The sequence below is a fragment of the Passer montanus genome, unplaced genomic scaffold, assembly GCF_014805655.1.
Source record: "Passer montanus isolate IOZ18808 unplaced genomic scaffold, ASM1480565v1 scaffold50, whole genome shotgun sequence".
NCBI classification, from domain to species: Eukaryota; Metazoa; Chordata; class Aves; order Passeriformes; family Passeridae; genus Passer; species Passer montanus.
Genome location: NW_024369930.1, coordinates 4,594,630 through 4,606,802, shown reverse-complemented (window position 1 = coordinate 4,606,802; position 12,173 = coordinate 4,594,630). Strand labels below are relative to the sequence as shown.

The 12,173-nt window shown below is 43.5% G+C and overlaps 1 protein-coding gene across 2 annotated transcripts; it reads right to left on the bottom strand.

Annotated features, from left to right (window-relative positions):
• Positions 1–159: 159 nt before the first annotated feature.
• Positions 160–5,077, bottom strand: TMEM60 (transmembrane protein 60). 2 transcript variants are annotated; one of them, XM_039723672.1, is made up of 2 exons: positions 4,943–5,077; positions 160–1,736 (listed from the first exon to the last, which is right to left on the bottom strand). In XM_039723672.1, the coding sequence occupies exon 2, from the start codon at positions 1,692–1,694 to the stop codon at positions 1,290–1,292; it is 405 nt and encodes a 134-aa protein (XP_039579606.1). In that variant the 5' UTR covers positions 1,695–1,736; positions 4,943–5,077; the 3' UTR covers positions 160–1,289. The 2 variants fall into 2 exon arrangements, with proteins under 2 accessions (XP_039579606.1, XP_039579607.1); XM_039723673.1 differs by lacking the exon at positions 4,943–5,077 and adding an exon at positions 4,520–4,907.
• Between the last annotated feature and the right edge of the window lie 7,096 nt (positions 5,078–12,173).

The following is a 12,173-nucleotide window of genomic DNA, read 5'->3' as shown; positions in this document are numbered from 1 at the left end:
TTCATTGCCTTAGAATGGAACATGTTGTTTTCTTAGATAAAGCTCTTTCAGCAGTCGCCCACAATATGGTTCCTCTGTCTTTTTACCCATGTCTGTGTGATGAAATAGCAAGAGTAAATCCAAACACTTCAGGAAGATTTTTTCCACAGACAAGTACAGTTGAATTTACACACTTAAAATTTTATTAGTGAGACACTTGTGTAGGTATGTCCTGTTTCCCTACACTGTTTTTCATTCACTTGACATTCTTTTGTCTCTAGGAAGTGTAAATGGTCAGTAGTTTCAGTATGCATGTTAATAATGTCCCAGATAATGGCTACATTTGAATTTGGTGTTACTGTATGTCCTGCAGGAGCACTTCAGTCCACAAAATACACAAATACAGTTCCAGTTCTTCCCTGAAGCTCTATTCACTTGTTACCTGTAAAAGGTAATTTCCTCACATCTGAGTTTGCCAGTGCTCCATGAAGCCAAGGCTTCACCCCCAAAAATTTCATATCCTCAGGTATTAAAAACTGTCTTGTTCAAGTACCACTGTGGGCAGGTACAAATGCAGCACTGGACTCACCCTGTATTTTCAGTCTCTTTTAACATTGGTGATTTCTCACTTGGAAAAGAATCAGCATTGTCTCCCTCTTCTCTGGACCTCAGGACTGCTGGCACAGCTCAGCTACCAATGTGTTTTCCTAAGGTGAACATACTGGTTATGGGCTGTTTCAGCAGCTTGGAAAATGCTTATTTTTACACTGGTAATGGAATCTCACTGTCCAAAACAAACAAACAAACAGAATAAAAGGTGTATTACTTTATTCCTTTTCTTGCTCTTATTTGGCTGCTGTCAATTGCTACTGATTTTTAAAGCAAATTTAGCTCCTTACGGAAATGACTGTTAACTGGTTATTTCTTCACTTACAGTGTAAGTAGCAGAAAATGTTAGTCCTCTTTCCCAGGATTACTCAATGTGCTGAATACTCTGGGTGGAACATTTGTGGTTTCTTTGATAAGGTCTTCTACCTGCACGTGAAGAACCATTATCTTATTCCATGTAACAAGTATCAGTAATCATATTAGAACAGCTTATGTTGAACAAATACTTTTATTTACAAGAGCATATGTGAGCTTTAAAATAAAAAAATGAAACATGTCTACTTTCAGTCTTCAGTCTGCTTTAGCTTAAGTCTCCAGCTTGACTCATTTGGCTGTCTAGTTTGAAGATCAAATTTGTGGCAAAGTGGTAATAATCTAGTAATTTGGTGCCAGTCTTGGCACTGGAAACCACCTGGCACAGGCTAGTCTCTTCGTACATAGAAGATATTGTACCCAAGTTCAACCATGCCCCCAAGCAGCAAGGCCCAGAGCGGGATGAACACGTAGGCCAGTTTCATGGTGGTGAAGCGCTGCAGCTTGGCACACAGGGCGAGGCAGAAGGCCAATTTCAGCAGCATTGCAATGAGGTACCAGACTTTCTTCTTCATGTTCTGGGAGCCATTGCGAGGGTCAAAGCCAGACTTGCAGCGTCCGGCCATCTTTACAATCAACATAACCAGAAGAATTGTGTCAAATATCCACACTGGAATGAAAATGAGGAACCAGTTCCATGGTGCTTTCTCATCCAACTTCAGCACCAGCATGATCAGGAAGAGTAAGGTAAAAAGCCATGTCAGCAGCACTCTTTGAGCCAGGGACATTCTCATTTAAACAGCTTTGGGAGGAAGGCCTTCGCTGTCAGCAACAACCTAACAAAACAAAAAGGGAGGGAAGGCATCAAAAGATGGCACTGCACCACCATGAGCATATTCCATAAAGGAGACCAATTCCTTGCTCTTGCTTTCCCACTCCTAACCTCACCCACATACTGCTTCCTAGCACTTTCATAATTAGCATGCTCAGCTGAACAGTGTTTGCTCCAGTCCACCATTGCCTTGGAGTGCCTTAAGTCAGCTGTGTAACTGCCTTAATCTAAATTTGTTCTGTGAAACAAACTGTACTTTAATCCTGAACAAGCTGTCAGACTCATTTAGGGATTTTTCAATGCTAAGAATACATTTAGATCCATTTTCCACCAGTACTGAGGCACTCGTAGCTAACACTTGAAAACAAAACACAACAGTTCTCTGTAACAAAATAACCACAGTAAAACGTGAGGCAGCACAAAGGAGCACAAAACCCCTCGGAGGGATCCCGCAGTTTGCAGAGCTGCAGCTGAAGTGACCTGGGCTCAAACAGCCAGTGAGCACTGCCCAGCTCTCTGTCAGCCAGCAATCTTGAAATCACTGAAAGCTACAGATAACGTTTGCTTTTGGCAGGTATCTCAAGTATTTCAGACACTGGCTGACAGGTGTATTGGCTGGCTAGGATATTTAAATTTCTCTGTAGTCATGACAAAAGAAAAAGAAGACAAATGCATCTGCTGCTGCAGTCATGAAAGTGAAGTTTTTCTATTCCTAACTGGATAGTTTTTACCACTGCATCTGCCAAAAGCCTTTCACTACAAGTGTAGAAAACAGAAGTGTGAAGGACTGTGATCTTCCTCTAGATTTCATGCTACAAAAATGAATAATTGTTACCAGTCAAATGGTGCTGAAATAGCTATTTTAAAAATTTGAGTTAAAATTTTTACTGATTCCCTTTAGAACACAAATAGTCTTTCACCTGAAATAAGAAAATGAGCTTTGATTTGTTCCAGACTAGAAAAATATTTGAATGACTGACAGTGTGATGTTGTGCTCTGCAGCACTGAATCCCCAGCAGCAGATGCTGAGGAAGGACAGGAGCTGCTTCCCCTCTGTGCCCCAGTGCCCAGGAGCTGCTGCTGCTTCCTGTGTGCAGCATCACCACCGAGGCACACAGCTTCACCTGCCTGTGGCTGCTGAGCTCACCCAACCAGCAGAAATCTACTGACACCTTTTTTTAAATTTTTTTTAATAATAGGAATAGTTTTTTGGCAAATTAGGAAGTTGAACAAATCCTGTGCTCAGATAAGATTTCTGCTGGAAAGAGGGAAATAAAAGTTGCTGTCTCAGCTGGTTATGAGATGACCTACTATTTTTACAGTGAGGGAATGACAATTTTGTAATCACTGAAATCATTCTACAGTTTAAATCTGCATCTTCTGACACAGTTCAACAAACAGATCTACAATTCTGTTCAGTCTGGGTTTGAAGTTTGAATGGATTTGATTTAGTACGATTTCTTATAAGAAGATCCAGTTTTGCCTAAAATAATCTAAACTGGAGTTGCAGTCAGTGCATCCCCTCTTTGTTTTGGGGCTGACACTTGTGTCCAAATCAGGCCAGTTCCCTGAGCTGAACTAGGAAAAAAAAAAAAAGAAAGTTTTAAAGTAGGATTTTGTAGTTTTGCTTTTCACAGTCTCAGTTCTGCTCACAGCACCAAAGGGTGAAAAGGCTAAAGCCAGTTCCTGACAGGGTGGAACCAAGACCCCCACCCCTCTCTTTGCTGGGGAAGAGGGAAGCTCAGAATCAGCACTCAGTAGTCAAGGGGACAAAAAAATTGGAGGAGGTTTAGATAGCATTGTTTTGCTCTTGTTACAGAAACAAACCTAAACCAGCTGGCAGGGGATTACAGGACAATTACTGTGTCTGGCCTAAAGCATTTACAGTGCTATGAAAACACTTCCAATATTCTCACGTGCACGTCTGTGGCTAAAGTGAGGAGTCCTGATCTGAAATGAAGCTTCAACATTTTGTTCATGAGAATGTTTTTCACAAGCAGTCCTGGAAATCAATGCTGCAAACACTACGAGAAGGAGACTCTCTTATTAGCAAACTGGAGAAAGCAGAAACCAAACAGAAACAGACTGGAAACTTGGGTCTGAAAGGAAAAAAGAAACCCAACACTCTCAGAAGTATCAGGTTATCAGATCCTCAAGGAAGGTGCTATCACCTGTCTCTGAGAGAAACACAAAGCTACTGAAGATGTATTACATGGGGCTGCTCAATTTGAAGGTTGTTCACTTGAAAATACTTTCAGTTTGCTAAGAACCACTTTGCAACAACTGGGAAAAACAGGCAGAAAATTCAGCATGGGAAGAAGTTACCCTGCCTTTCTCTGACCTAACAGACATTACTGCAGACTGGGCAGGGCTGCAAGGCTCCAGTCAGGGTGAGAGGCATTTTGGGATGAAAACTCAAGAAAATCCAAGTGTACTTCTGAGATCTAAGAGTCCAAGTAAAGAAAGCTACCAGATTTTGAAGGCTGAGAGCTGGATATAGAGCTGGCATAACCACGAAGGGTTTGATTACTTGGAGCATTTGATTGTCTCATGATGAAACAAAGATGATGGGCAGATTCCTTGCCGGAGCCCAGCTATCCCAACAAGCTGGGGACACTGGGAAAAGGATGCAGCTGTGCCACAGGTCTGAGCTGGCTCTGCAGTGACAACACTGACGGGATGTGAGAGTGTGAAAATAAAAAAGCTCTTGACTCCTATTAAAGGACCGACATAATTAGAGAGTGAATATTTTCAGTGAGGAGAAACTATCCAAGGAGCATCACTGACCTTGGTGGGATGATCTGCATAACGAGGATATTATGAGAGCTAATACTGTCCTGTTTAGAAGAAGAAAATAAAGAGGAGGGCAACTTACACATGACACTCAGCTCAGAAGTAACAACACGGACCTACACATTTAGATTTAAACCTTGCACATAGCCCACAAAAGTCCTGAAATTCGTATTATGGTGAAACAACACTAAGCAGAACCCCAGTTCGATTAAAAACCGTTTTAGAGCCTCTTCCGATCGTATGGGTAATTTAACACTTCTAAAGAAATGCTGCGGTAGGCCCGGCTTAAAGCCCCATTTAAACACGGCTTTGTACACACAAACGCGGCCCCTCCCTCGGCCTCACGGCCTTGTCCCGCCAGGCCCCGCTTCCCCGGCGGTCCCGGAGGCGGAACCCCCCTCGCTGCCCGTCACCTACCGCAGATCGCGGCGCATCCCCCGGTCCGCGGGGCCCGCGCTCAGCTGAGGGGGCGCGGGGCCCTCCCCTGCCGCTCCGCCTCAGAGAACCGCCCGCCCCCCTCACCCGCCCCGCGCCGGCTATTGGCCAGCGGGGACGCGCGTCCTGCCGCCGCCCATTGTCATTGGGTCACGGCGACGTCGCTCAAGTTAACCCCGCCTTCCTCTCCCAGCCGTCGGAGACGCCCCTGGAGCTCGGGCCGCCCATCCCGGCAGGCGGCGGCTCAGCCTAGAGCCCCGCCCCCGTCGCCGATTGGTGGAAAGCTCTGTCTGTCACAGCGGCCCCGCCTCCGCGCCTCCTGTCCGTCAAGCGCAGCCCCGCCTCCCTCGCGCTCTCGTTGGGCCGTGCCGCCGCCAGTCACTCCTCAGCCCCGCCTCCGGGGGCGGAGGAACCGCCTCTGGCTGTCGGCCCGCGCTGGCCCCGCCCCCGGCCCGGCGGCGCGCGCGGGTGGCGCGCTGTTGCTGCCGCCGCTNGAGCGGCCCCTGCATCGCTCCGGCCGGGCAGCGGCCGCGCCGTCCCGCAGCCGGCGGTGTCCGGGCGGCAGAGGGGCCGGCACGGTGCGGGGCCCTTGCCGTGCCCGGGGCTCTGCCTGCCCGCTGCCGCTCTGCTGTGAGGCGGCTTCTCCCCGCGGAGCTGCCTGAGCGTACCGGGAGCTGCCCCGGTGCCCGTGTCAGCTGATAGAACGTCCTGAACGCGTCCCTTTAGAGGTCCCGCATTTCAGCGCCTTCGTGTTCCTCTCTGAGCTTGTCTCGTGTGTCTTGTCTTTTTCGTGCGTTTGTGTTTTATTTTGCTTTACCCTTTTGTTTTTTTCTCCTTTTTTCCACCCTAAAACAGTGGCAACCTGACTACAGTTTATCCTTGGTTTTCCATTTAGGAATCAGAATATTAGGGAACTTCTTATCACTCCAAGTTTATACTGTCACATTCAATTTCTTGGTGTTTTATTTGCTGTCTTTTCTGTGAGAAACAAAGGCACTGACGGAAATGTATCCCACAGTACTAGAAGTGTGCAGGTGTCTGTTACTTTTACTTCTGTTTCTCATACCCTAACCTCTGAGTACGTGTTACTCAGATCTGTCAGATTCAGTGAAACTTTGAGTCCATAGTGTTAAGCTCTGTGCCTGGTATTTTGCCTTTTACTGCTTTTACATGTTACTGGTCACTTGAAAAGCCATGCTGCCGAGTCTTGCATTTCGTTCCAAATTTGCCAGTGTCTTATCCATCTGTCATATAATTAAATGGAAAAAGTAATTAATTGGAAAACCTGACTTGTTGAAAGTACTTTAATTAATGTTCTGAAATTCTTTGTGATGAAATGTTCCTACAGAAAATACAGCTTGTCTTACAGTTTGGAGACACAAGTTCTCTAATAGGTATGAGACTAGGGACAGTGTGTCATCAGTAATTTGTCTGCTTATATCTTCCTGTTGATGATGTTAAACAGATGGTGGTATGTGTTTTATCAGGGAGAAGTGCATCACTTGAAATAACCTGTTAATCCCAGTAAGTGAATCCTAATATCTTCAGCTGCACTTGGAGTGGTCAGTAAGCAGCAGAAGGATGTGTTTCTGTATTTCTGTTACATACATTAGTGCTTGGCATCTGACTTTGTTTCCCTGAGGTTAAGAGAGGCTAAAAGTGTTTGGTGCATAAATCTCTGGGTTATAAATAGCTGTATGCATTTGGCTATTTTTGTAGCTCTGAAGTTTTGGTGATCTTCTTTGGTTTGCCTCTTTGCTTGTGACTCCCTGGAAGGGATAATCCTTTTCTCAGAAGTCTTACTTCTGTTCCAGTAAGGTGTTTATGAATGTATGTATGTACATCACCTTGATGGACTCCACTGTACAGTATTTCCAAGCAACTTTCATTTCTGAAGGTGAAGGTTGAGAGCAGTGCTTGGAACTTGTGTATTTAAGATCCTAATCCATGTTTGAAGTGGAATGTTTGTGCAGTTAAACGTTCTGTTGCTATGTTTTACTGCCAATGTATGTTTTTATTCTGGATATAAATATTGCAAAGGATAAAACATGAGCCTGAGTCACCAGAAAAAGAATTCGGAAACCTAGTTGGTTTAATTTAATGTTTGCACTGTAATTTTTCCCCCTTGCATTGTGTGGAATGTGACATACAAATAAGTTGTCAGTAATTGTTGGGAACTCCATGGAGAATTTCAAGTATTCTGGTAGTGCTGGATTTATCCCAAAGCAGAGTTAGCTCAGCTTGTCTCAAAAAGTTGATCCCAGCTGTATCCATCATTTCCAGGCATTGGTCTGAATTCTGGGGGAAATCAAAGTCCTGTAGGTCTCAAAGGAGGAAACAGTATTGGTGTGTTTTAGAGGGGAGACAGAGGTGTGTTCAAGAATTCCAGTCAGCCTCGCTTGGGGCAGTTGACCAGGCAGTGAGGGGTGGAATGCTGTTGGAGCTGAACAATGCTGTTCCTGTCACAGCTGGCAGGGGTCACTGGAAAGCAGTGGACTTTATTTCTTTCCTAATTCTCCAAAGTTACCTATATTGTCTTCCTTGGCTTTTTCTGTATATTTGTCTTAACAGTATTTCTACTAGAAATAAGTAGAAGAATTTTTTTGTCTTTTCTCACGACCCCTGTGAATGAGAATGATACCAGTCAAAGATTGGGGTTTGGGTTTTCCTTTGTCTATGAGGAAGTTCTTTTCATAATAAACAGTGTTGTTTATGGATTCATCATCCGACAGTTTATGTGGATTTTTAGCAAGACTTATTAAGGGCACAAAGGGTACAATTGATTCCTTTGTCTTGTCCCATTTGAGTCACTTCTTACTCAGATGATGAAACCAAACTTAATGGCAACTGAAAGACATTGACTACCTACTCTGTGACAAATTTTTATAAAACTTTTGATAGGTAGTGTCCCAAATTAATATTCCTCCCCAAAAAAAGGCAGTCATAATTGAGTCCCTCCCTTCTGCAAGAAGTGAGCAAGTGCTGGGCAGTCTGTGTGCTCAGCTCTGAGCCATCAGCACCAGCCTACTGTGACTGGCCCAGCCAAAGCTGGGATGGTTGTTATGATGGGTGGGAGGCAGGAAAAATAGTATGGGTGGGGACAGTGGTAAAAACAGGCAGACTTAATTGCTTCTGCCCACAGAGCAAGGTAGGCCTGTTTTTTCTCTAATGTTTTTTTTTTTGTTTTAGTAAGGAAACAAAACAAAACTCTTGGGGTACCTGTCAGAGGTACAGCTGCATCTTCCTGTTTGAGGACAATTGACCACCACTTACTCACAGATACGTGGTGGTGTGAAAAATAACAGACTTTGAAAGCTTTCATTATCACGTTTTCTCCCTTGAATTTGTTCTGTTATTTGCAAAGGTCCTTCTTGATGGGTGCAGAGGAGAAAATGGTTAACTCTTTGAAGAAATTATACTTGAATTTTTAAGAAGAACCCAAAGAGCTTCATAAATTGCCACAGGGTTAAAAAGAGTTAATACTGATTAGAGCGATAATGTATTGCTGTGTCATGTTTGGGTATGCTTTACTTGTAATCATTGAATAATTTAGGAAAGGGTCATTGGGAGTCATCAGTCTGGTCCAGCCCCATCTCAGAGCAGCTTCAAAGTCAGAGCAAACACATATACATGTAGCGAGATAGCCATTGTATTGTCAGGAAATTTAGCAATACAGCTTGTGTTTGTGGTGAGCTTTTTTGCTTGGGATTTTTTTAGTTGCAGGGGAGGATATCAGAGAGTTCCTTGAACTATTCTCTTATTTCTTATTTATGCATGTGAATGGGATTTTTTCCAAATTTATTTCTGCTGGGAATACATGTAATGTTCAGTATTTAATTCTTTGCTCATTTGAGGTGATCTTGGTAGCTGTTCCTCAAAGAGCCTAGATGGCTTTTTGGAATGAGTCCAAGCATTGGACTCCTATTTGCAAACAATTTGTGGTTCTGTTCTTAAAAAATAAAATACAACTGCAGAGTGGGAGAAGAAATTAAACCAATATCACATCAGAAGTGAAATCGTGCAAGCCTTGCATTTTGGAAGTTGGCCAGCGCCAGATGCTTTTGGGGTTTAGGTGGTTGGCAGATGCTGGCTTGGCAGCTGAGCACTCTTGGTGTTGCTGTGTCCAAGGGACAGTTTGTTCTGCGTGTGGCTCACGCTCTCCTTGCTGTTGGCTTCTGGCCGTCGTGCGCTCGGGTTCAGGGAGTGTTGGGATGGCCCCACACAGCCCAGTGATCTCTTTGGATGCTTTCTTGCATCCTGGGTTATGAAGCTTGAGATTCCCTCAGCTGTGTGTTTATTTTTTTTTCTCGTATTATTATTGTTATTGTCTGTTTAAATAGCTGCTTTCTTTTCGAATGGGAGTAAAATCTTGGCTTCAGTGACTTCCTGTGGCAGTGAGTCTAACAGTTTACTTATGTGTTGTAATATAATATTTCTCTGTTAAAAATTTGGCTTTGCTATCCTCTCAGCTTAGTTAATAAATGAAGTTGCCTTTATTACTGGGAAGCTGTTGTTTTCCTGACTTTATTTTCTGTTTTTCTCTTGAAGTCTCATTTAATTTATTATAATGCCTTATTTTTCTGTTCATGGTTGCCTGTTTCAGTAGGAGAGTCTTTCAAGTTGTTAATTCACAGCCCTTGTCAGAACCCCTCCCCCAATATTTTAATATTCTCCCAATAAAGTAGGTGTATTTCAAATCAGATTGCACAGCTGATGAACAGAGCTGTGCTGTGGTGTTTTCCTTGTCGTTCCTCTTTTATTCATGTCTCCCTCCTCTTCTGACTGTATTATATTGATTGGCAGAGGTTCCTGAGCTGCTGAAATTCCTTTCTGGATTTGAGATATCATTTCTTCAGGCTTTTAGTGGTGTTCATAGTTTGCTCCCCTACCTTCCTTTACAGATAACATTGACATGGTTGATACTGAATTCCATTTGTTTTGCCTTTTCATTGTTAAAGTTTAGGCATATTCTTAAGCTTTGCTAGTTTAAGATTGCCATCTAGAAATGTTACTGCTTCAGGTTTTCTTTTCTTCTTTGCAGTATAAAAGATAAATATAGTGAGCACTGCTGGACCTTTTAACAGAAGCTTAAAATTTGGAATAATAGGACAAGGTTCAGTTCACTCTATTTCAGAACTTAATTTAGGCAATACTTCATAAAAACTGTAGTCTACTGGTCCAGATAGGAGGAGGAGAGGGGGAATAGCCCTAATTAGTCAAGATTACTGTGTTAATGGTGGTTGAGAAGGCTTACTGGGCAAGATCCAGAGAGTTCAAGCTGGCTGTGGTCAGAGCTGCCTCGGTGCGCACCGTTGGTGCCGTTGTTCTGCAGGAAGCTCTGCAGAGGTGAATCGTGTGAGAGCTGCTCGTGGGCTCAGCAGGGGCAGCCAGAGCCTGGGAGCTGTGGCCTGTGCAATGGGCTCTGGGCTGGAAGCTGGTCTTGTGAGGTTTTAACCACTCTAAACCAGTGTCACCATGGTGTCCTGTGGTGAGACTGGGTTAGAGTGGCTCAACCCCTTGTGGAGCCTTACAGGGCCATTGGTTGTGTGGACGTGTCTTTAGGAAGACAAGCTCCCTCCTTAGAGCTCTGGGAGCCAGCAGGGATGTGGGGCATCTCTACCCTTACCTGTCAGGGCCTGGTAAGCAATGACATGGGGTCTGTGTTCATCTCTCCAGTAAAAGTTTGGTGGTTGGAAAACTTACCTGGAATTTGCCATTTCTGGATGCTCTCATCCTTTAACAAGGTAGTCACCAGGCACGTGTGCTGGATGAGGCCATGGATGTCTGCCCCTGTCACTATTGGTGCTAAGGCATGTGAAAGCTAGTGGAACTCACACAGACCAGACCAGGAAAATTGATTCTGTTTGGTTTCAGGATTAGGATGGTTCTGCATGAAGGAGAATGGGGATTTGTGTGCACTTTGCCTTGGACTGGCACTGAATGGAAGAGCTGCAGGCCAGGGGTCTGTGATCCAAGGAGCTGCTGGGCACCTGTATCAGGTGATCAACAGCCTGCTCTGTGCAGACTGGATGCTGCTGTTAATCTTCATTATCCAATTAGCTGATTGCAGTGAAGAATGTTGATTCCAGATTTTGTTCAGTGTTTTGGCTGGTTTTAATCAGTGGCAATGTTTGCTTTTCATAGACAACAGACTCTTTGGAAGTCTTTGACATCTTTCCAAAGCTTCTTTGAAAGTCCACATATGTTCTATCACTTGCTCTTGTCTGTCAGTTAGTTTGACATGTCCAGAAATACTGATAGACCGAGACATGATCTTCCTGTGTAGAAACTGCTGATTAGACCCTATCAGATAGTCTTTCGGGTATAATGGTGTTCCATTTTTAATGATTGTTTTGAGGACCTTGCCAGATACACATGTAAGGCTTGTTACTCTGCAATTCCTTGCTTGGATCACTCCAGAGACTTTTTTTTTTTTTTAAAATAATTTAAAAATTCACGCTCAGCATTTTCAACTCTGTTCCTACAGAACAGTGGCTGTTATAAGAGACAGCAGCTTGTTCCGACAGCTCAGCCACTTCATGCCTCAGCTGCTTCAAAAACTTGCTGGATAACTATTTGTAGAACATGATGCAAACTTGGTGATTTAGGAGTGGTTTTCAGCTTCCTGACTGTAGTCATCAAGAAGCCACAACTCTGCTGTGCAGTGCCTGGTGACAGATAAACATGTCTTCCTAAACACAAGTCAGTATTTCCAGTGAGCAAGATTTATTATTGAGTTAAGAATCTCAAGAAAGAAGAAAGTAGCATTCTGTTCCTTAATAAAGTTATTACGGTTGTAGGAGCAGATGTATACATGCAATGTTTCAGGAATTTCTCAGCATAAGATTGCAGATGTTTAGTGGGATTTGTATGTGTGTGCGTGTAGTATTCAGTACAAAAAACAGGAATAGAAAGAGCTTGAGATCAACCATGTGCTGGTTTTTATTTAATTTTTTTTTAAAAAAAGATACAGCATTTTCAGAAATGGCTTGTAGATCCAGTAAGCTAACAGCAATTTCTGTATTTGATGAGAATTTTGAAACTGGAACCTCTTATAGTAGATAAGAAGCAAAATTAACTTGAGTATAGTTCCCATTAAGGGCTTGGATTTCCCTACTTAATTGAACAGCAGAATATGTTTAAATATTGGAAACTTTTTGCTAATTGATAAATATTGCAGCAGGCTCAAAAGTAAATTATGGGAGGTGTAGAA

Bases quoted from the DNA above. Each gene is read 5' to 3' on its own strand.
- TMEM60 (XM_039723672.1), bottom strand. From the start codon at position 1,694: ATGAGAATGTCCCTGGCTCAAAGAGTGCTGCTGACATGGCTTTTTACC.